The sequence below is a fragment of the Microcebus murinus genome, chromosome 1, assembly GCF_040939455.1.
Source record: "Microcebus murinus isolate Inina chromosome 1, M.murinus_Inina_mat1.0, whole genome shotgun sequence".
NCBI lineage: Eukaryota > Metazoa > Chordata > Mammalia > Primates > Cheirogaleidae > Microcebus > Microcebus murinus.
In genome coordinates, this window is record NC_134104.1 from 150,043,937 (window position 1) to 150,071,279 (window position 27,343).

At 35.9% G+C, this 27,343-nt stretch overlaps 1 protein-coding gene across 1 annotated transcript in view; it reads right to left on the reverse strand.

The window, feature by feature from the left end:
- Nucleotides 1-27,343, reverse strand: part of SACM1L (SAC1 like phosphatidylinositide phosphatase) — a 61,024-nt gene that overhangs the window by 18,137 nt on the left and 15,544 nt on the right. The window contains exons 2-11 of the mRNA XM_076006814.1: nucleotides 25,702-25,799; nucleotides 22,546-22,620; nucleotides 20,821-20,948; nucleotides 17,364-17,513; nucleotides 13,323-13,382; nucleotides 12,122-12,155; nucleotides 5,965-6,066; nucleotides 4,775-4,860; nucleotides 3,402-3,488; nucleotides 2,621-2,689 (exon numbers count right to left, since the gene is read on the reverse strand). Of these exons, the coding sequence (XP_075862929.1) occupies nucleotides 2,621-2,689; nucleotides 3,402-3,488; nucleotides 4,775-4,860; nucleotides 5,965-6,066; nucleotides 12,122-12,155; nucleotides 13,323-13,382; nucleotides 17,364-17,513; nucleotides 20,821-20,948; nucleotides 22,546-22,620; nucleotides 25,702-25,799 (889 nt within the window). The remainder of the gene's footprint in view (nucleotides 1-2,620; nucleotides 2,690-3,401; nucleotides 3,489-4,774; nucleotides 4,861-5,964; nucleotides 6,067-12,121; nucleotides 12,156-13,322; nucleotides 13,383-17,363; nucleotides 17,514-20,820; nucleotides 20,949-22,545; nucleotides 22,621-25,701; nucleotides 25,800-27,343) is intronic.

The window sequence follows — 27,343 nt, forward strand, 5'->3', positions numbered from 1 at the left end:
ATAACTAACACCAATCTTTCTCTAACTCTTCCAAAAAATTGAAAAAGAGGGAATGCTTCCTAACTTATTTTATGAAGATAGGATTACCCTGAGATCAAAACCAAAGATACTATAAGAAAACTTACAGACCCAATATTCTTTACAAATACTGATATAAAAATCCCCAACAAAATGGTAGCAAACCAAATTCAGCAGCCTTATTAAAAAATTACATACCATGACCAAGTGGGACTTAGTCCCAGAATGCAAGGAAGGTTCCATATATAAAAATCAATCAATGTAATATACCACATTAATAAAAAAGGGGAAAAAAACATTCAACTGATACAGAAAAAGTATTTGAAAAAATTCAACAGTCTTTCTTGATTAAAACACTCTACTCAGTAACTTAGAAATGAAAGGAAACTTTCTCAACATGATAAACGCCATAAATGAAAAACCCATAGTTAACATCATAAAATGGTAAAAGACTAAAAGCTTTTTAGATCAGGAATAAGACAAGTATGCCAGCTTCCACCACTTCTATTCAACAGAGTATCAGGAGTTTTAACCAGAACAATTAGGCAAGAAAAAGAAATAAAAGGCATTAAAATTGGAAAGGAAGCAGTAAAATTTCTCTGTTCACAAATGACATGATCTTATATGTAGAAAACCCTAAAAATTCCACAAAAAAGCGGTTAGAGATAATAAATTCAGCAAAGTTGCAGCATACAAAATCTACACACAGTAATCAGTTGAATCTCTATATACTAACAATGAAAAATTGAAAAAGGAAATTAAGAAAACAACTCCATTTATAATAGCATGAAAAGAATACTCAGGAATAAAGAAGAAAATATTCAGAAATAAATTTAACCAAGAAGATGAAAGTGTGTAAACAGAAAACAACAAAAGATTGCTGAAAAAAATTTTAAAAGGCATAAATAAATGGAAAGACATCTGTGTTCATGGATTGACAAACTTAATATTGTTAAAATGACAATATGGGATTGAAAGTGATTGATCTGTAGATTCAACGCAATCTCTATTAAAATCCCAATGGCATTTTCTGCAGAAACAGAAAAACTTATCCTAAAATTCATATGAAATCTCAAGAGACTCCAAATAGACACAATAATCTTAAAAAACAAGGAAGTTGAAGGTCTCACACTTTCTGATTTTAAAATTTATTACACAAAGCCACAATAGGATCATACTGGCAAAAGGGCAAATAGAACAGAAAGCCCAAAAATAAGCCCTTCCATGTATGCTTAATTGAGTTTTAACAAGGGTGCCAAGACCATTCAGTAGGAAAAAGACAGTCTTTTCAACAAATAGTGCTGGGAAAACTGGATATCCACACACAAAAGGATGAAGTTGGATCCTTATCTTACCCTATATATAAAAATTAACTCAAAATGGATCAAAGAGCTAAATGTTAAGATCTAAAACTATAAGACTCTTAGAAGAAACTATAGGGGCCAACTCTTCATGACGTTGAATTTAGTGATGATTTCCTGGATATGACTCCAAGTGCACAAGCAACAAAAGAAAAAAATAGGTAAGTTGGACTTCATGTAAATTAAAAACTCTTAAGCATCAAAGGACATTTGTATTAGGAGAGTGAAAAGAATCCAAAGAATAGGAGAAAATATTTTCAAACACCTGTCTGATAAGGGATTATATCTAGAATATATGAAGAATTACTACAATTACACAACAAAAAACAAACAACCTGATTTAAAAATGGGCAAAGGACTTAAGTAGACGTTTCTCCAAAGAAGATACACAAATGGCCAACAAGCACATGAAAAGACTATTGAATATCACCAGTTACTAGAGAAATGTAAATCAAAACCACAATGAGACACCACTCCATACCCATCAAGAAGACTATTACTAAAAAACAGAAAATAAGGATTGTTAGGAAGGATACGGAGAAACTGAAATGCTGGTGTATTCTTGGTGGAAATGTAAAATGGTACAGCTACTATGGAAAACGGTATGGCAGCTCCTTAAAAAGTTAAACACAGAATCACCATATGATCCAGCAATTTCACTTGTAGGTATAAACCTAAAAGAACTGAAAGCAGGGATTCAAACAGATACTTGCACACCAATATTCATAGCAGCATTATTCACAATAGCCAAATGTTGAAACAACCCATATGTCTGTCCACTGATGCATGGATAAACAAAATGTGGTATATATACACAATGGAATAGTAATCAGTCTTAAAAAGGAATGAAATTCTGATACATTCTACAACATGGATGAACCTTAAAAACATACTAAGTAAAATAAGCAAAACACAACAGGATAAATATTGTATGACTCCACTTATATGGGGTACCTAGAATAGGCAAATTCAGAGAGACAGAAAATAAAATAGAATTATCAAGGGCTTGGGGGAGGGAGGTAGTAGGGAGTTATTATTTAATGGGCACAGAGTTTCTGTTTGGTAAGATGAAGAGTTGCGGAAATGAACAATGATGATGGTTGTACAATATTATGAAATACTTAATGCCACTGAATTATACACTTAAAAATAAATGGTTAAAATAGTAACTTTCCTGTTATATAAAAAAAAAAGTGGTGTTTTTTCTTTTTTTGCCCCAAAGAAACATTTAAGAAACATACCAGATTAATTATGACTTGCTTCCCATAAATAATTACTTGTGAATCAAAATGCCTTTGGAAACCATCCATCTAGAGAGGAAAAAAAAAGTTACATATTTTACCAAAGTACATTATAGGAATATTTATAACATTTTAAAAGGATGTCCTTAAATATCCTATGTCTATATTCAAAATAGTGATGTCAGGATGGGGACCATGGCTTCTAGATATTCTAAATACCACACAGTAAACAGTAATTATAATTATATATTTTACTCTGAACTACAATACTATCATTTTAACTCTGAGCACCACCTCAGCAGAATATACTAAATATTCTTGCTTTGTTGCTCAGGCTGGAAAGCAGTGGCATGATCATAGCCCATTGTAACCTTTTACACCCAGGCTCAAGCAATCCTCTTGCCTCAGCCTCCTAAGAAGCTGGGAATACAAGAGTGTGCCACCACACCTGACAAACTTTTTAGTTTTTTTGTAGAGATAGAGGCTTGCTATGTTACTTAGGCTGGTTTCAAACTCCTAGCCTCAAGCAATCCTCCCATCTTGGCTTCTCAAAGTGCTGGGATTATAGGCATGAGCCACCACACCCACCCTGTTTTCCATACTTCTAACATGCCATCTGCATAGTCTTTTGGTTTAGAGATTCACTGTGTGCCAGAACCAAGTGGAAGGGCTTTAAAGATGTTAAATTCTAACTTTTGGGGAATTAACACATTCTCTATGTGCAAACTATAAAGCCATTAAGCTATTTTTAGCCAATGAAAAAAGCATAGAAGATACACACATGATTTGCGACTTTATTGATCTGTGGCAGTGGTTTATACTTGAGGTTTGGTCTTTGGGACCAGAAAACTGGTATTGATCCTCGAGTCTAAAAAAAAAGAGAGAGAGAAATATGAAAAGAAACATAATACAAACTTCTTTTTCCCAACTTACTTGTTGTCAAGGGTGTGTGTGTGTGTGTGTGTGTGTGTTTTTTTTTTTTTTTTTTTGAGACAGAGTCTCGCTTTGTTGCCCAGGCTAGAGTGAGTGCCGTGGCGTCTTAGCTCACAGCAACCTCAAACTCCTGGGCTCGAGTGATCCTTCTGCCTCAGCCTCCCAGGTAGCTGGGACTACAGGCATGCGCCACCATGCCCGGCTAATTTTTTATATATATATCAGTTGGCCAATTAATTTCTTTCTATTTATAGTAGAGACGGGGTCTCGCTCTTGCTCAGGCTGGTTTTGAACTCCTGACCTCGAGCGATCCACCCGCCTCGGCCTCCCAAGAGCTAGGATTACAGGCGTGAGCCACAGCGCCCGGCCTGTTTTTCTTTTTTTTAACGGCTAGTCAAGTGAAGCAGTGGGAGTGGAGAAGGAACAGAGGGATTTATACCTGGTGGTGATCAATTAGTTGTAAACACCACTGCACTTGGACCAGTCTTGGAGTACATATACTAACAACTTTGCAAAGGAAAAAAATAATACAACTACCAACTATGAAAGAAGTCCATATGCACCTTCTCCTAAAGTTCATATTTTATGAGAATACACTTGGAAAAAACTTTTTCTCTTTCTGGTTTTATATACATGGTACTTGTACAGTATAGTTTTATATTTCCTCCAAATTCTAAAATAAAATTATCCACAAGTAAAAATTAACAAGTTATATCTGTTATATAGTTTGGTATTATGAAAAAATTAGAAAATTGTTCAATCTCAAATGAATATGTTTATGAACATATGAGTATGTTTGACCTCTAATGCTCTATAGCAGCAAGTGATCCACATCTCCATAATGAGGCAACAAAAGAGACACATTATTCACAATGAAGTGCAAGTCAGATAAAGTCAATCACAAACCATCAGCTTATCCTATCATCACTGTCCTGAATAAGTCCACATCATTAAACAGATAGGTGACTCCATTTCCATAACTCTCTTCATACTTCCTACCCTATCCTTTCCATTAGAGATTTAATTTAAGGGCAGGAAATGAAAGCAGGTCAGTGTCAGATTAATGGACTACGCTTTGCCAGGTGAATTTCTTCCATACTGTAGACAAAAATGATGTTTAGGCACAGAGAGGAAGGAATAAGAGGGAAATTTCAAAAACATGGCCAAAAAAATCACAATCTAAGCAGAAGGGTTGGCTGCCTAATAGACATATTAACTTGCCTGTACAAATGAAGCCTTGCTTCCATTGTAGTGCACAATTTGTTCTGTTTCTACAAAGTTAGCTGCGTGGCCTTCAGAATCAATTCCTAAATTGGAAAAAATAAAAAATTAACTATATTACATAAAAAACATCAGAAACACACAAATTCAGGGGAGAATTAAGTCAGTTAAAATTAGTGGAGATGTAATTGTAAAAACAAAATTCAAACAAAAGCATCTACATAATCAGAAAACTAATAGAAGCTCACTCATTTAAATAGGCATAAAGAGGAGTGTTAAAGACTTATTAATAAACATAAAATAATTTTAACTGCCTTCACCTCCCAAAGCACTGGGATTATAGGCATGCCGCCTCGCCTGGCCTAAAGATACTTTTTGATATTTGAAATATGTAAATGCCTTACCTATTCAAAAAATTTAATTAAAAATTATGTTTCAATCCAAGATCTAGTTACAAGGGAGTTGTTGTTTTAATTTTGGTCTGTGATCTTGACCAGATCGCTCACTCAATGTCTTTCTACCTCTGCTATATCTTCTACAATAAGAGACATTAACCAAATAATCTCTACAACTTTATGGCCCAAAACTACAATTTAGTTATTGGTCCATAGGTCATTAAATATTCTGATATACTCAGTTTAAAAAGGAAAACAGAAAGGTTAGAGAAACTCCTTTTCATAATGACAGTAACTTTTAATACAGATTTTAAAATGTTGGTTTGAGCAAATTAGCATGCTGCTAGTACAAAGCCTGGAGAATAAATACTAGAAATGTAAATGTTTACAAAGTTGAAGGCATAAAATCAAATGTCTAGCTTTATGCATGCAAAGAAACCAAAAGCAATACAAGAAAATTCTTTCTGATACAAGTTGAGGTTACTGAAAACTACACTGAGTTCATCTGTGATTTCAGACATTCAACAAACAACATAAGCAACTCCTCTTAAAGCAGTAAGAAGCAGCCTATAATGCTACATTAACATTTGCAATGTAATTATGGTAGCTGGAGTAAGGCACAAAAGACCTATCTAATTATTATAATGAAACAGGAGATAAATATTTAGCGAGGCTATCAAATGATAATGAAACAAATAAAACACAAAAGGTTACATTCATGTCACCATAAGACAAAACGCTAATTAGTGATAGATATGACCCAGTACTCAATCACGATGACAAAATTAATCTCACCTCTTACATAATAGCGCACACCAGCTCTGAAACAACTCCTCCTTGAGATGAGAATCCAATCAAAGTACTTCCCATTAATAGAACATGAATGCATGGTAATAACTTAACTACATTAAGAAAAATATGACATATATAAAAATCACATGTATTATTTCTAGATTCAATTTGAATCTATCTAACCTAGTAAGAATAAATTGTCCTTGATAGAAAAATGGACACAGTGTATACAAATCTTTTTGGTTCTTCATGAATATTCACAAGCCTTTAGTACTGTAATCTTCAATTGTGAAGTTTTATCAAGTATATAATCCTATAATGACATATAAACAGTATGCTTAAGTTGTCTACTATAGTGTTTCTATTTAAACAATATGCTTTCCTTTCTCTAATATCCTCAACTACTTTCTAAAAGCAAAGAATTAAGTATTAACCACATCACTGAAAAACCTACTCAGGATGAAAAACAAATTTAAAATACATTAACCTTCAAATAAGAAATGAAAATTGGAAAAAAGGCTAGGCTACTGCAGTTTTAAAAAAAGAAAAAACCTAAAATATATCACATACATAATTACAAATGTAAATCAGCATAACAGTTGGTAAGCATATGAAGATTTACAGATCAAACTGAATTAAACAAAGATTATCTAGAAACAGAAATTTTAGCTCTACTTTTTCCTTGAAATAGGAAAAATGAATCTTAATATGAAAAAGATTGTATCGCCTCAAAAGCTTTTCTTCATATAAAATTATTTCCCTTACTACTGATAACAGTATATGCTATATGATACTCACTACCATTCAGTAACATAAAAAGTCACATGCCTGGAAATTCTAAAGGCTAATCTCTCCATTTCATTCCCAGAGAAAACGGTTGCTGAAGCCTTTGGAATTGGCATACCTCTTACATTAAACGTTTCATTATTAAATATAATAAACAAAAAAGAATATACAATGTACATAAATATTTACAAAAACATTTGTGTATGGGGAATTATTACTTAATGGGGATAGAATTTCTGATTGGGGTGATGGAAACATTTTGGAAACAGTGATGCTGGTTGTACAACATTGCGAATATAATTAATGCAACTCATTGAATTGTACATTTAAAAATGATTAAAATGGCAGATTTTATGTTAAATATACTTGATCATAATAAACTATATTACACATACACACACTCCTTTGTACCTGCCAGCATCTTTGAAGTACCCTGCGCTCCTCTTCATCTGGCACCCTAACTGCCCTCTGAGAAGTAACCACTATCCACTCAGTTCATCATTCCCTTGTCTTTCTAGTTTTGCCACTAAATAACTTACTGTTGAGTCTGAATAGTTTTTGACCTTTTTTATTAACATAAAAGGAACTATACTGTATGTATTCTTTTTTTTTTGAGACAGAGTCTCGCTTTGTTGCCCAGGCTAGAGTGCCATGACGTCAGCCTGGCTCACAGAAACCTCAAACTCCTAGGCTCAAGCAATCCTTCTGCCTCAGCCTCCTGAGTAGCTGGGACTACAGGCATGCGCCACCACGCCCGGCTAATTTTTTCTATATGTATTAGTTGGCCAATTAATTTCTTTCTATTTATAGTAGAGACGAGGGTCTCGATCTTGCTCAGGCTGGTTTCGAACTCCTGACCTTGAGCAATCCTCCCGCCTCAGCCTCCCAGAGTGCTAGGATTACAGGCGTGAGCCACCGTGCGTGGCCACTGTGTGTATTCTTTTGGCTTGCTTTATTTGTTCAACATTATGTTCATGAGGTTCATTTGCTGCTACAGCTACATAATATTCTATTGTATGACTATATCACAGTTTATCCATTCTACTGTCCATGGACATGAGTTATCTCCAGATTTACTATCATAAATAGCACTGCAACAAACATCTCTGTAAATGAACACAGGGAAGTGGCTCTAAGGAACAGTACTGCTGGGTTACAGAGTATGCTCATCACCTGACCTTATTAGGAAATGCCAAATTGTTTTGAGAATTACTTTGGCTTCTCATCTTTACCAATGCTTGATAGTTCTGCTTTTTAATGTATGCCAGACTGATGAGGAGTATGATAGAGAGGTTTGTTTTATTGTTTCAAAGGCCTTACCTTTTTTCCTTCCTCATTTACTTAGGTTTACGCAATGGTTATTTTCTCTATGTACATTTTTTTCTTAATTTGATTCATCCATTACAAAGCATAACAGCATAATAAAATAAGTATCTGTCAACCTACCATCCAACTTCAGGACAGTACTAAAACCCTGAATTTATCTATCTGTTCCACCTCCATTCCATCCAACTGCCTTATCACCCAGAAGTAACTATTCTCAGGTTTTTGGAAATCTCTCCTGTCTTTTTAGTTTCATCACAGGCAACCATGACTTAAATACACATAGCTTGTTCTTGAGTTTTATAAAAATGGTACCATGCTATTTACAAACCTCGAGCCCTTGTTTTGTTCTCCCCATAAGTTCCCAAGATTCATCAGTATACTGCATGAAGCAGTAGTTCAATTCCTCTTCAGAGTTATGTGAAATCTGTAAGGACCATACCACGAAAGACTTGATTCTGATAATGAAACTTGTGTTGTTCATAGCTTTGCTCTAAAGCGGTACTGTGAACATTCCTAAAAATACCTCCTGGTATGAATGCATTGGGTATGCACAGGAGGAATGCTGGCAAGTTCACAAGAGAATACCAAATCATTTTAAAAATGATGGTACCAACTCTATGTGAAATGAGTTGCTAATGATTAACCTATATTACCTAGTATCACCAGACTTAATAATGGCTTCCCTTGAGCTCCCAATTCGTTCTCCTTTGAAACTCATAGCACTAGAGACGATTCCAAGGCAGTATTTATTCACTTACTCAGCCAAATAATCTATTTTGAGCCAGGGCACAAAGATGAATAAGCCTGTCATTAGAGAGCTAAATCTAACAGAATATGACTGGCTGCTTTCTGACTCATTTTCCTCTGATTACAAGACAAAAATAAAAAAAAGTTACCTCATGATGACGGGATTCATTGTTTTTATTTTCTTGTTTCATGCTTTTTGGATTCTCTGTAAAGTATGTATATATTCTTTGATCAATGAGCAACTCTCAGGGCCACCCACTCCCCAGTACGCCCACTTCACACATTCTCCTCAACCTGCAGTATTCATCCCTCAACCCTCTCACAGCTGAGGACGTCACTTCACACTTCATGAAAGCACTCCATAGGCTCCCATACATTTATACACCACCAGCATCCACAGCCACTGCCCACGGCGGATGGGCAGGCCATGCCAGGCCCTCTACCTGTGCTCTAGACCTCAAACCCTCCATATACTCGTGGATATCACTCCAGCATGCACCTTCATCAACTTTCCTCTTTTCCCAAATCTTTCTTATCAGAATTTGGTAATAGTGCTCATTTGGGAAGAAAGGAGGAAGGAACAAGAACATAACAACCTTCCTCAACAGTCATCATATTTAACCAACAAGTAACATATCAGCTGGTTTATACTCTCTTCTTAGAAACATTATCTTCACTTATTTCTGGGACACTATTCTCATCTGAGAGGTTTTCCTCTTCCTCACTGGCCTTTGCTGGTTCATCTTCATTTCTCTAACTTCCAAACCTGGTAGCAATCCTACAACCTGTCCTTTGGGCTCACTCACTTTGATTCCCTCACTTCAGAAGTCTTTTGTCCTCACTGAGGCCTAAGGCTCATTTTTTCACTATCTAGAACTCTCCTCAGTTAGTCTTTTCTTTTTATACAGACCTTTTCTCTACTTCAGGGGTCCTCAAACTTTTTAAACAGGGGCCAGTTCACTGTCCCTCAGACCACTGGAGGGCTTCGGGAGAGAGCGGCGCACATTCCACACATGCGCACTGTGGGCCCGGGACGAGTCGGCTGCTAACAGGACAGGCAAGGGCTGCAAAAACACCTGGCGTGTGGCCGGATAAATGTCCTTGGCTGGCCGCATGTGGCCCAAGGGCCGTAGTTTGAGGATGCCTGCCTACTTTATATTAATTCCTTCCTTTGAAGATTCCATCCAGATTCCTGGCTTTAAATGCCATCCACCTATACCCTGAGGATTCTTGAATTTATGTCTCCAGCATGGACTTCTCCCCCGAACTCCAGTTCCCATTTATACAACTACCTCCTTGACATCTTCATGTGGATATCTACAGAAATCTCAAGTTTAACATGTCCAAATGGAACTCTGGGTACTCTTCTGCCTCCCTCCCACCTCCTCACTCTTCCCTACCTCAGTGGATGGCTTCCTTCCACTTACTCTGGTCATGAACCTTCGAGTCACACTAAACTTCTCTATTTTATAACCCACATACAATTTGCCAGGAACTCCTGTTAGCACTACCTCAAAAACTTATCTAGAACCTGACTTTTTCTCACCACCATCATTTGCCTGCCATCCTGGTCCTAGGCAACACCAACTAGGACAACTCCTCCTAATTGTTCCTTATATCCACTTTTGCTTGCCTTTGGCCTATTCTCTACACCACAGAGTGATTCAGTCTTATGTCAATCCTCTACTCAAATCCCCCAATAGCTTCTCATCACACTTAAAGTAAAAGCTACAGTCCTTCCCATGGCCTATGAGGCCCCGAGTAAACTGGGCCAAGCCACTTTGCTGAACACAGCTCTCACCTCTCCCTGTCCATGCTCTCTGCTCCAGTCATGCTCCTGCCTTGAGGCCATTGTACTCGCTGATCTCTGTATGTGTGTGAAACATGTGACTATATTTTCAATCAACAAACTACATTAAACAAAAGCTCATTTAACGCTTTAAATTTAAAACTAAATGGGCATGCTGTTTTTAAAATCGCCTTTAAAAAAGTTCTATAAACTCACTTAATATTATTTGTCTGTTCGCAATCTCATTTTGAAACGCACATTTATTCTTATTTTACCCTTAGGAGAACCTGGAAAGCTCCAGGGTGAAAAACAAAAACAATAAACAAAAGCTTTTATCCTGAGATTTTCTAATTTTTATTCTCCCACAACCGGAAAATGTTTCCTCCATTATTTTTCTGCTTTTCTTTAAGTATAACAAGAATAATAATTTAATGAAATCATATTAACATAATGAATAAATAAATCATAAATTGTTGTGCTCATAAGCTTCTTGGGGGTGCTTAACAGAAAGAAGCCATCTACGTTTCTGCAGGGCACAGTCCTAATTAGAATCACGTGTCACTTAACAGGGATACTTTCTGAGAAATGAGTCATTAGGCGATTTTGTATATCACAGAATGTCCTTATGCAAACCTAAACGGTATTAATATAACCTACCACACATACCTAGGCTATATGGTATTGCCAATTGCTTCTAGGCTACAAAACTGTACAGTATGTTACATATTGAATACTGTAGGTTAATTACCTGTGTATCTCAACATATCTAAACAGAAAAGGTTCAGTAAAAATATGGTATTATAATCTTGTGGGACCACTGTCGTATACATGGTCTGTCATTGACCGAAATGTCATTATGTGGCCCATGACTATATAGGTACTCGACAGCTTATATTGTGCTTTTATACTTCAAGAGCCAGCTAACTTTGATTCCCTATTTTTATGTCTATGATAAAGATATGTTTTTAAAATGAACTTACAAATTATATAATCGTTACACATTTTGCATTTATGCAATGATTTCCCCCTAAGATTTCTTCCTTGTACTTACTTCATCTACTTTCATTTCTCTCACTATTGCAAATGCCAAATAAAATTTTTAATGGTAATTTTCCTCTGCAAGTTGCTGGTCACCCTAGTATTTGACTCTAATTTTTAAAATTACATACTAAGGTAAGTTTTCATTTCAACAGCCAGGTACAAACTACTCTTTTATTGATACAAGATAACATCAAATAAAGGCAAAGCACAGTATACATATTCCTTCTCTTTAAACCACCAGCCCAGAACTCTTGAACAGAGAGTGAATAATTTAGTCTGAAAAGTTCATTCTTTAAAAAATAATAATTGTTGACAATCAGTATTCTAAGATTTTACATCAATGAGTTTCAGTAATCTTTACTGCTTCCTAAATACTCTCCTCATGGAATATTTGAGACTGTCTCTAAATCTACTTTATAATAAAATATAAATAAAGACTGCTAGAAACTAAAGAGTATTAAGAAAGGATACAGCCATGTAACACTGGAAGAGCAAACCGATGAACCTGAAATGAATAAATACAATATTTAGAATAATATACTTTAAAAATAAATAAGGAGCATTATATAAAAAATATTCACACATAAGGAGGTATTAATAATATACAAACATAACAAAGTAGTAAGCCTATGAGTAACTTTTAATTTTAAAGAAATTTCTCTAATGTAACATTAAGTATGCTTTAAAATCATTTGGGCTTGACTATTCACAGATTTTAGAACACTAATAAAACTAAATGAAGTTGCAATATGTTTACCTCCTTTTCAGTCTTTACCTACAACTTCATTCCTCCAGAGGAAAGATATCCCATGCTAATTGCAGCTCAAACTACTTTTCCAAAAAAAAAAGCATAGCAGGCTGGGCCCAGTGCCTCATGCCTGTAATCAATCCTAGCACTCTGGGAGGCTGAGGAGGGCAGATAGTTTGAGCTCAGGAGTTCGAGATCAGCCTGACAAGAGCAAGATCCCATCTCCACTCAAAAAATAGAAAGAAATTAGCTGGACAAGTTAAAATCAGCCAGGCATGGTGGTGCATGCCTATAGTCCCAGCAACTTGTGAGGCTGAGGCAGGAGGATCACTTGAGCCTGGGAGTTTGAGGTTGCTGTGAGCTAGGCTGACGCCACGGCACTCTAGCCCAGGCAACAGAGTGAGACTGTGTCTCAAAAAAAAGCAAAGCAAATGACAAGAAATAAAGCAATGAGAGGAACCTATTTACCTAGATTCAATTTATCATGTTTCCCTAGCTGGGCCTCCTTGTTTATGCCTCATTTATGTAGACACAGGAAGAGGAAGGTGGCATCTGTATGTCTCTCCTGGGTGATTAAAGGGAGCCTCATCCTCGCATACAAATACAGAGCTCTCCCTTGGCTGAGGACTTAGCCCCGGCCCCTCATTTCTCCACTATTCATCCACCAAGACCCACTGTATCTTTCTTAGTTAGACAAAGCAATGTATTTTCACTTAAGGCTTTTATAGGGGATCACAGTAATATAATTAGGCTTCTTCAACCTAGAACAATATGAGAGGGTAGAACTGACAAAAGTTTCTAAGTTATAAACAGAGCTAAATTAGAATTATTTATCAGAATCCTTGGTGATTAGGTAGTCATTTTATAACATGCATTGAATTAAATCTTGGACTATAATAAGCGATTTTATTTAGTGTACATTACCTCTGGCTGAGCAGAAAGTTCTCTTAGAAGATGACCATTCCATACAAACCGCTGATCTGCCTGAGAGAAGTTTTAAAATTTAATAAAGTATCTCCTGCCAAGTTGATTTTTTTTTTTCAAACCATATACCATGAGTAAGGACCAAGTTGATTTTCTATAGAAAGAAAACTATACCAATCAATGTCTCCACTGGGTGACTAGAAGCAGGTTTCTTTGACATGCTCCAAACAGAAAACATTTCCCCCCGTAAGTTTGTTCCTCCTCTGGATATTCCTGTCTCATTGCCTCAGGCCAAACAAAAACCTGGGTGTCCTCTCAGGGTCTTTCTTTCTCTTTACATTGATTGACTCAATTGCCAAGTACTAAATCTCCTTCAAAATCCATCCTCTTTTCTTCATTTCCATTTCCATCACCCTGGGCCAACACTTGACACAGGCCTAACTACTAAAACCTAAAAGGGTTTTCCCTGCCTCAGGTCTTGGCATCAGCCTGCCCCACCCACTTCTCCACAATGCTGCCAGTAGAGTTCTCAAACATGTCCTATTTCCTATCTATTAGAAATTCTTCAACAACTCTCTGTTACCTAAAGAACCATATCTTTGCATGGCCTAAGCAGTCCTGGGATCTGGCAGCTCCTACTTAATTCTCTGATCTCATCTCTGGCCACTGACTTTCAAACTATACATAGAGAAGCAGCTCCCTCAACAACTTCTATTTAGTCGACTCAGCAGATTAAGCAGTTCTCTCCATTCTCTTTATCAAGTACACGAGTTGAACCACCCCCACCCCCAAATCTAAAAGCCACAGGGAATGGCTCTAAATCTCTCCAGAGATTCAGGTATGTGTTCCAAGTGGTTTGTGCCAGTCAGACTTGTTATTTACTATTACATAAATCAACTAAATATTTTATAAACCAATGAGGACTAAACTCTGATCTTTTTCTTTTGCTAAAAACTCCTTCCTAAGGAGGCCAGCTGGGTCAGGCTGACAAATGCTAAATTCCCACTGAGCGGCTTTTGTTAACCAAATAAAGCAGTGGTTTACTTCCCAACCTGATTCTGGTATGGCATTAACATCACCTAAGCCTATCATAAATTTAAAATATCTTAACTTGAGCATCCTAGCAGATGCCTATTCGTAAATTTAAAGCATCTTAAGGCATCCTTAAAGCATTCTAGCAGGCACCTATAGTAAATTTAAAATGTACTCCTGTCTGGACCTCCCAGAGTGCTCACACTCTTATCTTAAAATAAGCATATCCTTTCTGGTCTTCTAGATAAAGTCTAACTCTCAGCCAATTGCCAGCCAAGAAATCTTTAAACCCACCTATAATCTGTAACCCCCTGCTTCGATATGCCCCACCTTTTTTGGGCCAAACCAATGTATGCCTCTCATGTATTGATTTGTGACTTTGCCTATAACCCTTATCTCTCTGAAAATGTATAAAACTGAACTGTAACCCAGCCACAGCGAGCCTACTTGCTCAAGGCTTCTTGAGAGTGGCTCCGGGTCATGGTCCTCAAATTTGGCTCAGAATAAACTTCTTTCAAATATTTCAGGGCTTGGATTTTTTCCATCCACACCAATGTGACTAAAAATGAACTGCTCTTTCTGTAAAGTTGAATGATCTAGAATACAACTTGATAAGAGGCAAGTTGCTAAAACAAAATTGCTGTTGAATTAGGAATAGGAGTGGCAACTAAAAAACATTAGAGAAATATTGCAAAAATATACAGGATTCTGTACACAGATTAATATATAATTGAATTGAATATAGTTGAATTCTTTAAAGAGACCCAAACGGAAAGCCTTAGGATGCAATGTACACAGCAAAGACAATTTGGAATCAAGGAACCAAAACCAAAGAAAAGCCTGTGGTCGTACATAAACACATTAATCAGTGAATGTAAAATTTTATGTTTTAAGTTAAAATGTTTAAGGTATGTATGTGTTTCATTTATTACTTTTATGATTCCCTATGTTAACGTTAATGGACTTTTCTGATTAGCTGACAAAAAAAAAAAAATCCCATTCCATCCTAACAGATGAAATAGTTTTCTTCTATAGCTTAGCCTACTATTGCTAGCACCTCTGCTTGGAACCCCCCTTCTCCCACTGTCACCTGACCAAAAAACTCTCATCATTAAGTCTCATCTCAAAAGTTACCTTCCTTAATAATGTCATCCCTGACACTCCCAGGCAGAGTGAGACTCTCCTTCTTTCAAATCCTATCACATTGTGGTACATATCTCTGTTACAACAATCATCCCTTGTTTTGTGATTGCTAGGACTACTGCTTCCATGGCAGACTGTAGGCCCCCACTAGGCAGGATCTGATCCACAGCTTTTCATTCTGGTTCCCCAGAAACTAGTACAGTGCCTGATACATAGCTAACGTTTGAAAGAGATTTAATAAACAAATGGAGACTGTAGCAACTGCTTTAAAAAGCAACAGTCTCTTTGTAGTTAAAACTGAAGTTTTTTGATTGCTTAGCCTAAATCTAAACTTACATCTCAGCCTACATATAATTTTACTAGATTAGAGTATGAAATCTTACCCCAAAGAGCCAGTCAACTAAAATATTGATTTAGACTGCACTATATGAAATTACCATTTTTACTGGTCAAAAATTGTCAATTATTATTGGTTCAACATAATAGGTAACGGGGAGCAACCTTTCAAATTGTCCACTGAATACATCTAAGGCTTGTCAAAAAAATTAAGGCAGCAATTATCCAGGTTACTGAACAGCAGAAACTTCAAGTTGAGATCATTTGTAGTTTTAAAGATATATTAATCATTTAAAAAAAAAAGCAAAATAACAACAACAAAAACGCTTAGAAAGATATTTTCTAAATTCCTAAATTAATAAATTATTACTTTTCGAGTTACAGGAATTATAAATAACATCACTGTAGAAAGAATATCAACTGTTAGAACATTAATTTTATAAGCTTAATTATGTTGCTAATAGAACTACTACACTATAGAACACTGAGAGCTCAGAAATTATAAACGAATGCAATGCTAGTTTGAAGATTTGACATCTAAGAGTTAGCACTTGATAGTCTGGTAATATCTACGCAAAATTACAAGTTCTGAAAGGTTTTCCTCTAATTAGCTGCATGTGTGTTTGGACTAGATTTCTGAGTATCTATATCAACAGTTCTTAATCCTGGCTGTACACATACACAGATTCCAGGGCCTTCAATTTGGGATTGTGATGTAGATTTAAATCAGGATATGTGGCCTAGAGTAGAAGCTCATGTGTATAATCCTAGCACTTTGGGAGCCCGAGGCAGAAGGATTGCTTGAGGCAAGGAGTTCAAGACCAGCCTGAGCAACACAGCAATTGAGCAACACAGCCTGAGACACAGCATTGTCTCTATAAAAAAATAGAAAAATTAGCCAGGCATGGTGGCACATACCTATAGTCCCAGCTACTTGGGAAGCTGAAGCAGCAGTATTGCTTGAGCCCAGGAGTTTGACATTGCAGTGAGCTATGATGACGCCACTGCACTCTAACCTAGGCAACAGAGTGAGACTCTGTCTCAAAAAAACAACAAAAATAAAAAACAAACAAACAAAAAAACAGGATATATTTTCAAAGCCCCATACATGATCCCAAAACAGCCAGGATTGACAAAATCAAGATAAATTTTTATGGATGAAATAGAAACATGTCCCTTTAAATAATCTAAAAATGAGGCCTGGGTTCAGTGGCTGACACCTGTAATCCTAGCACTCCAGGAGGCCTAGGCAGGCAGATCGTTTGAGACAGCCTGAGCAAGAGCAAGACCCTGTCTCTACTAAAAACAGAAAAAATTAGGCGGGCATGGTGGCGCATGACTGTAGTCCCAGCTACTAGGGAGGCTGAGGCAGAAGGATTGCTTGAGCCCAGGAGTTTGAAGTTGCTGTGAGCTAGACTGACTCCACGGCACTCTAGCCGGGGCAACAGAGTGAGACTCTGTCTCAAAATAAATAAATTAATTAATTAAATAACCTAAAAATGAATAAAAGTAACTGAAGTTCAAGCTTACCCTTTCTAAGAGACTCATTTCTTGGAAATCTGGACTAGTGTTGGACAGCCGCTGCAAAGTATGGGTCAAATCATATGTTGTTGAAAAGTAAAATCCATCCACACTCAAGACATGGTTTAGCATTGCTAGGAAAGTTTTATTATCTTGTAACTGTAAACAAAAGGGAAAAATATCAGTATATTTCATAAGTGAAAAGGAATCTGTCAGCATGAGAAAGAATAAAAATAAACATCTGTAAGTACAGTCTGGTTAAATATCACCAGCACAAGGACTGGGCAAGAGAGGGGGATGCTCACCATTTCCCCAGGACCTAGGACAGGTCCTGACACACAGAAGATGCACAATAAATATTGTGTGGTGTTATTGTTAATAATATATTGGCTGGGTGTGGTGGCTCATGCTTGTAATCCTAGCACTCTGGGAGGTCCAGGCAGGCCAATCGCTCAAGGTCAGGAGTTCGAAACCACCCTGAGCAAGAGTGAGACCCTGTCTCTACTATAAATAGAAAGAAATTAATTGGCTATCTGATATATATACAAAAAATTAGCCGGGCATGGTGGCACATGCCTGTAGTCCCAGCTACTGGAGAGGCTGAGGCAAGAGGATTGCTTGAGCCCAGGAGTTTGAGGTTGCTGTGAGCGAGGCTGACGCTACGGCACTCACTCTAGCCTGGGCAATTAAGCGAGACTCTGTCTCAAAAAATAATAATGATAATAATAATAATATATTACTTGACTAGGTAGGACTCCTTCCCTTTTTATCCTTCACAATTTTTACTCTAAGGGGCAGAAGAGTGGTTTTAACAAAGTATCATCAGTATAGGTTATGACCTACTGTGTGCCAGACACTTTCCAAAGAAGATTCTATTTAATCTTCAAAACAACCCTGCTAGGTTAGCATAATTATTCTCATTTGACAAACAAAACACATAAATTCATGAGGGACCCAGTAATGCAGACAGTAAACAACAAGAGATTATTATCACCCCCATTCTCAAGAAACTTTACTGGTTTGCACTGGATAGGAAGTAAAATGGAGTTCTTAAAATGGAGATTAAAAAGAAAAGTTCAGTAAAAGCAATATTTATCTTAACTTCTGGATAATCATTTTAACTAGCCTTCCTAATGAATACTAAGATTGACATTTGTTTTATCCTTTTTATAAAAATAACTGCTAATGATTACTAATTTGTAATGATTAACATGTTAATCTACATGTTACAAATATATATACTACAAAATTTTTAACTTGGGATCAGGAATTTTTTAAAAAACAAAAGACAAAAGCAAAGTATATGTAGTGAGCAATGCCAAAATTAGCTACAAGGCCTGACAACAAAGTATAGCAATCAAGAAGATATTGCACAAGTAAATATTATAGGTTATTAAATGAATAGTCATTTTTATTTAAAATATCATGCCTAATGAAGAATGAATATACTGATATATATTGTTCAATACACATAGTAAAAAAGAAATTCTAAAGTATAAAAAGCATATCCTACAGTTTTACCTAGTAAGACAGTGCTATGATTTTATTTTTTTAAATGTTCACCATAGGTAAGTTACATGTTTTAGGATAATAAATTTTCTTTTAGAAACAAACAATTTTGTAATCTCAGGTGTAAAAATACAACTTAAAGTTGTTAAAGAGCAACAAACACTGAACATAAAATTACATTTAGAAAACAATCACATCTCAGTAGGTGTAAATCTCTAACCATAATGTTGACTTTTAAAAAGTTTTAAAAACCAGAAGAGTGAAGGCAATGCCATTCATGTAAGTTTTACACCCACTTTAAGCAAAAATAGAAACTGTTTGAATACAGGCAGTCTATACAATGGAGTAGAACTGTACAATGGGGTGGAACTGTAAAGATGACCACATTATTTTAATCTTACTAATCTTAAACTATCTTAATAACTGAAAAAAACTATGTTCTATGACCTTTCAAAATTTTTGACAAAATGTTAAAAACTCTTATGGTTAGTTATAAATGTACAGAAAAAATGAAACAATAGTAAAACTAGTATTTATTTAGCACATTTTAATTTAAAACCTAAGGAACACTGAGAATTAAAAATAATTTAGGGCCGGGCGTGGTGGCTCACGCCTGTAATCCTAGCACTTTGGGAGGCCGAGGCGGGCGGATTGCTCAAGTTCAGGAGTTCGAAACCAGCCTGAGCGAGACCCCGTCTCTACCAAAAATAGAAATAAATTAATTGACCAACTAAAAATATATATAGAAAAAATGAGCCGGGCATGGTGGCGCATGCCTGTAGTTCCAGCTACTCAGGAGGCTGAGGCAGTAGGATCGCTGAGCCCCGGAGATTGAGGTTGCTGTGAGCCAGGCTGACGCCACGGCACTCATTCTAGCCTGGGCAACAAAGTGAGACTCTGTCTCAAAAAAAAAAAAATAATAATAATAATAATTTATTTCTTTATAAAAAATGTATCAAGAGAAACTTGAACAGTGCTTGCCTTCTTGTCATGTAACTTATGATAAGGAATATGTTTTCTATCCTTGGTGAATTGTCATATACCTTCCTAAGTCTGAACCAGCTTCCAAAATTTTATCCTTTGCACTTTCAATGTCATGAAATATCTCCTAGGGTTCCTTTAGTGTTAAATTTGTTGCAGGCGTCACGTCCCCTGGGACACCTTCATCTTTTTCGCCACAGCCACTCCATCATTAATGCCAATAAATTCACCTTCACTAAGACCTCTGGCTGCGTATCTAGAGTCTCTCGATTGGTGACAGTGTCAGCATCCCCATGGCCAGCTACTTCTTTTGTGCTCCACTTATGTTCAATTTCGATTTCACTTCAAGAGTTGTTGCTTTTTGTCTCTTTGCATTTCCATCTTTGGTGGGCTAATTCTTCAGTTAATATACCGTGGTAACTGAAATTTAAACCATGTTGTTGGGGGATTGGTGTTAACTAAACCATGGTAATGGAAATCTGTACATATGGGTACAGTGTAAAGAAAGGGAGGAGTACCTGAGATAGACACACATATCTTATAAACATACACACATACACACACACACACACACATATACTCACAAATGGTTAAAGTACAGAAAACTTTCTGGGGAAAAAGAAAATGAAATGAGAGGAACAGAACTTTAAAAGTATCTTTTATTTCTTTGCAAAGACATGAAGTTAAATCTGAGTGTTCAGTACATGAGCATTTTCTGTTTGTCTTTTTCTCTCCCAAATGAAATTTTATAATTTACAAACTGAGTCATTAAAAAAAAAAATCAAGAGCAATAAAGCATACGGATAATTTTTTAAAAATATTTTTTATGGCTACATAGAAAAGTAGGTAGAGTGACCCTGATCTATAGGTTGCTTAAAAAAATAAGTTTAAAAGAAATTCATTGAATATTCTTTATATTCCACAACCCCTCCACTCCATGGTACTTATTTGGGTTTCACATTTAGTGACTTCTCACCTGAATATCAGTTAAGTGCAACATTGTCTTCTTATAAGAAAGGACATCAAAATCTGTTGCTTTCCAGATCACATGATTGAAAAATTCACCTATTTTTGTCTTTTTGGTAATGACAATAAGATAATTACCTGCAAAAAACAAAGCCAAACACATATAATTATACAAAAAGGCAACTATAAAGACAAAAGTAGGGGTCCTTATTGTATAAACTTTAAAGGCTAACAGAATGAGACGATATTGTGCTACTCAGATAAAAGGTCCATTTTATTTTATTTTTTTGAGACAGGATCTCACTCTATCACCCCAGCCAGAGTACAGTGGCATCATCATAGCCCACTGCAACCTCAAACTCCTGGGCTCAAGTGATCCTCCTGCCTCAGTCTCCCAAGTAGCTGGACTACAGGTGCGAGCCACCACACCCAGCTAGTTTTTCTATTTTTTTGTGGAGACAGAGTCTCTACAGAATTGCTCAGGCTGGTTTCAAACTCCTGAGCTCAAGTGATCCTCCTGCTTCAGCCTCCCAAAGTGCTAGGATTACAGGCGTAAGCCACCGCACCTGGTCAAGGCCCATGTTAAAAACAACCTTACATAGTGTCATGTTCTCTGGGCAAAAAAAATAAAAAAATAAAAAAATAAAAAAAATAAAAAAAAAACAACAACCTTACAATTTATGAATAGAAAAACCAGTATATTATTTAGAGAAATTCCTATTGAAAGGTCAAATTTTTTTCAAAAAAGATAAAAGCAAAAGCTTAGCAGATGGATGTGTAGAGACAGAAAAGACTTTTCTCCCTCTCCTGTCATCCCCAAGGCATACAGGCCTCTGCCGATCATTTCTCAGCAGGTAGCTTAAAGCATCACAGGTTACAAGATCTGACCACTGCAGGGTATTTGTCCCTTCTAAACCACTCCTATGTCCTCCATGTCACTCTATATGGTAGAGAAATGTGCTGGAGCAGTATAACTAATTGGTTACTACAATATTACAAGAATGAGGGGTTAGGAATCAAGGAGTCATCACAGCATCATGCACAATATACCAACACTGATCCGGCCAACTCCCCCTACAAATAACACAGAGTAACCCTTTCCCATTAAATTAGCTCTTAAGGTCTATTCAATGTTCTACCTACAAGTGCCCTCCTGGAAGTTCTCCTGTGTACATTTCTCTCCTAGCAATTGTGATGCTGTACTGTAGTAATTTACTACTTACATGCCTTTCTCACTTGACTGAACTACAGGACAAAAAGGACTTTCATCTTTTATAATTCTGTATCTAGCACAGTGCCTCAAACAATAGGAACTTTAAAAAAGTTCAATGGAACAAATTTTTTAGATAAGCAAAAATCACCTTGTTAATAACTAAGCACCAAGTAACATTCTCTAACATGCACTGTAGGATTGAAGGGATGGAATACCCTGGTCCATCAATGCATTAACATTTTTATTTAAATACTCTTGGAATTTATGAAAATGTCTAGCTGACTAGGGATTTCAACTCTAGTTACAATAAAACGAAACACAAAATCTTTGTTTTGTAATAGAATATCAAGCTGATAAATTTAATCATTTGAGGAGTATTATTTTTTCTAACAAATACCTAACCAAGAGATTTATTGCCTGAAGCATGATATGAAGTAAGCCTTCATCTTACACTCTAATATTTTCAATTTAATTTCCTTCTTTAGTTACCTTCTTTGCTAATTTCAGCTTATTTTCTCTTACCTGCCACCAGACGGATTGTGCCCAGTATACCAAATATTGGTCTTGTGACAGCTGAAGGAGGAACATCTTTCTTGGCTTTAAAAGAAAAAAAAGAAAGAAAAAAATCACATACAAAAAGCTCACCAAAAGAAATGTAAATTCAGTTTGATTTCAATAGTTACTTCAACTAAATCAATTTGCATGATTTGTTCTAAGAAAGCAACATTCTTTCATTAATGTTAGACCTCCACTTTGGCAGAACATAAAATAAAGATGACCATGTTACATATAAAGTAAAGGCCTCTGTCTATGTAGAATATGGTGTCAAAAGTAACATAGTTCAGCTTCCTCATCAGCTAAATTGTACGTTCTTTCTTTTTCATTTTTTAAGAGACAGGGTCTCGCTCTGTCACCCAGGCTGGAGTGCAGTGGCACAATCATTAGTTACAATTAGCTAATTACAATTAGCTCACTGTAATTTATGTGAGCCACCATACCCAGCTAATATATATATATATATTTTTTAGAGACAGGTTCTGGCTATATTGCCCAGGCTGGTCTCAAACTCCTAAACTCAAGTGATCCTCCATCTTGGCCTCCCAAACCAGTGGGATTATAGATATGAGCCTCTGTGCCTAGCCTACGTTATTTCTAACATCAATTCTCAACAAAATAAATTAAAAAATGAATAAATTCAATAAAATTTATTCAACCTCTTGCCAGAAACTAAGTACCTATCCCTTTAAGAGAATTAGAGAGTAAATGGAAGTGGGGGATGGAGACAATATTTTAACCTTAACATATAATTAACAGAATAAAAAAAAAAAAAAAGATTTGCCTAACTGCCTAACCATATCTAAGAATGTGGGAAATGGAGGCAAAGATCTAAGGAAGGAAACAAAAAGGAAAAGCTTCCTCCTCATGCCTAACAGCAATATATACAGGTATGTAAGGAGGCATCTTCATTAACTCTCATTTTTATCAATATACTTATTAATAAAATAGTATCTTTGATTATAGGATTCATTTCACAATTCTTAAACGTTATGCCTATGTGTTTCATAAAACACATTCTGTTTGAAAATAATGCCCAAAAGGTGTGTTTAGGGGGGCAGAAGTCCCATAATCAAATAAGCTTATTTTGCTGCATCCCAAATTATCTCAATTCCCTCTCCTAGAGAAAGAGTCACAATGCATGTTAACAGAACAAAGGTCTGAGAAGGCCTACAGTAAAAGAAAGCTGTTCTGCTGCTTAATCTACGGGTTCTCAAACTTACGTGGCTATAAAACTTTTCTTTCAATTACAGCCTATTATCATCCTGAAACCCATTTTAGAAACACTGGTGCAAACTTAAGTCCTGGTTCTTAAAGTCAGTCATAACAATAATTCTCTTATTCTAAATATTTAATTCTGAATAATGTCTAAAATTCACTTCTGTTTCTCTTAATGATTCAATTTACTTAGCAATGTTGTGCCACAATTAACAAACATGAAAAATAGGAATGCCAGCAGTAAAACGCTCAGAGAAAATTCTGGGCATACTGGGATTATCTAATAAACTTAAATGTACTATCGATAGAGCTGTAAGTTACATTAACTGGAGTGTAATAGCAATAAAACTGTGGTAATTTCTAAAATACATGTTAGTTCTTCATGGAAGAAAAAAAATCCATCATTCCATGGCCACAGTCTGCATTCCTAATAGCAAAAAGAAACTGGCTGAGAAACCGTTAGCAAGTCAGCCTCTCATCACTGACTTTGGATCAAAATTTCATCATCTGCTTGGTATCATCATCTTTACATCCAAACTATTCATGACCTTTAGCTTTTCAGTCTATTCAAATGGGTCTGCAATCTCTACCTACAAATAAAATGTCATTGATAGGTCAAAATGAATTGAAAATACATCCGTACTAAAGTTCTTATAAGACACTACTACCTTGTATTAGTATGGTATAAAGAAGTAGTTTAAGCCGGGTGCGGCGGCTCACGCCTGTAATCCTAGCACTCTGGGAGGCTGAGGCAGGAGGATCGCTCAAAGTCAGGAGTTCGAAACCAGCCTGAGCAAGAGCGAGAGACCCTGTCTCTACTAAAAATAGAAAAAAATTAATTGACCAACTAAAAATATATAGAAAAAATTAGCCAGGCATGGTGGCGCATGCTTGTAGTCCCAGGTACTCGGGAGACTGAGCCAAAAGGATCACTTGAACCCAGGAGTTCAAGGTTGCTGTGAGCTAGGCTGACGCCATGGCACTCTAGCCCAAGCAACAGAGTGAGACTCTGTCTCAAAAAAAAAAGTAGTCTAATTAAACTTTAGGAGAATTACACTAACATTGGTTAAAACTAATCAGCTATCTTTAGAGAGCAGCCACCATGCAACAGACAAATAGGAAATGCCAAATTATCAAACTAAAACAGAGCTCTAATTCCAGAGCTCTAATTTGGTCAAAGAAAAACTATACATGGTACTTAAAAGAATAACCACATAATTAAGGAAAAAGAAATTTTATAACCATACTTAACTTACATTTTATCCCACTGAAAATATTTTCATATTTCACTTTATCCATTCAAAGGATATTTACTGAATGCCTACTGTATGGTTATTCAAATATTATACATGGGAAGAAAATAAATATAAAACTCTGTTTGGAGGTAAATGGAAATTTTTAAACAAATAAAACATGAAATTCTAAATATGATATCACATGGTACACATTAATTTGCTACCAAAATTTTGCATTAATCTACACAGAAATCAGTGTTCCCCACACAACTGAGATAAAAACTGTTTTTCACACTGCAAAGAAGCAAAACCAAAATATAACAACTTTTTCACACTCAAACACCTTAAATCTTATAGCTAGAAAGGAGCTTAGATATCTAAACCAATCCTGTTAGAATACAGATAAGGGAACAAATAAGAAAAGAATTATGTTTTTAAACTCCTATATAAAATGTTACTTAAAATTCTCAATATCATTTCTTGTTTTCTTAAAAAGGAGATGGCATAAAATTCATTCATACAAATTAAATGAGGTGGCAAGAATTAAAATTTTAATAAGAAGGCACTCAAAAGATCCACACATTAACATACCTCTGAGTAATTTATTCTAATTATTGCAATTTACATATAAAGTCTCTCTCAGACACTTCTAAGTCTGGCTATAAAGTACCTGCGAGGGTAACCTCTGTGGACACACGGTCAATGGTAAGTACATCATCTGCTCCATCATCACAAGCCTCCACATAAAATTTTTCAGGTGTGATATGCCTAAGAAGAAATTTAAAAGCATAAATAACTAAATGAAATGAACACTTCTAGAAAGCTATTTAACAATTATAGCAGGGTATAAATTACCATCATTTTCCCAGCTTCTAAACAGATGAATCTGTTAAGTTTGCTGTCCTTAAAGTTTGCTGTCCTTGTGAGTTCACTGCAACTCTTTTCAGTTGTATATTTAATGCTCACAAGGTTTTAATTTGCTATGAAGCCATTAATTTGAACTTTACAAGAAAAGCATAACCAAATCTAATTTATTATATTCAACACTGTGCAGAAGGCAATGTAGCATAGCAGGAGCACAGTCTATAGAACCAGACTACCAGTGCTGTGTGACCTTAAGTAAATTACTTGTCTTCTCTGATCCTCCCATTCCCTTATCTGTAAAATAAGGATAATACCAGACTCACCACACAGCATTGTTATGAGGATCAAATGAGTTAATCTTTGGTAAACACTCAGAACACTTGACACATAGCAAGGAAGATGTATTAGCTAAAAATACTAAGAAATGTATTTTTAATAAAACAACTCCAGGAAATTGTTTAAAATAAATTACTCTAACATTTGGGTGTTTTTTGTTAGAAAGCCACGTGTTCCCGAAAAAACACTTGTCATTTTGCAAAATAAAAAAAATAAATAAATAAATAAAGGGAGTAAAAATAGGTTTGGGACAGACTACTCAAAATTTATGTCACTTTGTAACCAGAGTCTAGCAAAAGTAACAGTTGGTTCCTCAAAAGATAAGATAGTTCAGCCAAGCAACTCCGCATGGTTAGGGGCTGACTCAGGAAATATGAAACATTAACAAAAACAATAAAGTGAAAATGCAGGCTTGCAGGCACTACCAATGCAGATTGAAGCAGAACTCCAGATCACTGACTGAGGATGTAGTTAAGGTAGGCACAGGGGAAATACAACTTTCCAGAAGCTGAGCAAGGCTGGGAAGGCAGACTACGTCCAGGAACATTATATTGTTTTTCCAGAAACTAATCTGTATTGTTCATAAACTAGACTTGAAAGAATTTCTGCCTGTGCAGCAGCCAATCTGAGGGCTTTTCCTTTCCTTTATAATTCTACTCCCATTATTCCGGCTCACCATGCCTAAGAAAAATCTTATACAAACCCACACAACCATCATGGACATTATTTCCAGTTTGCCAATTGTGTATAAGCTATTTGGTGTTATAGAAACATGTCCCAGAGCAAAACAATCTGTACTATTTTTGACTATAAGTTCTCTGAGAAATAATCCTTAATTATATAAATATAACTTATACCCTCTTATGACTGATCTGTAATTAACTTCTTAATATAAGGCTAGCATATATTTGGGGGGATTTGCTAAGTGAATGAAAATCAGTATCATGCAAAAAAACAACAAAGAAAGTAAATCTGCTTCAAATATGGCAGTTTTCAATTCAACCTAAATATAATAGTGCATTCTTTTTTGTTACTGGATAGTATTACATTGTATGGATATATCACAATTGGTTTGTCCATTCACTTGTTGATGTCCATTTGTGTCATTTCCA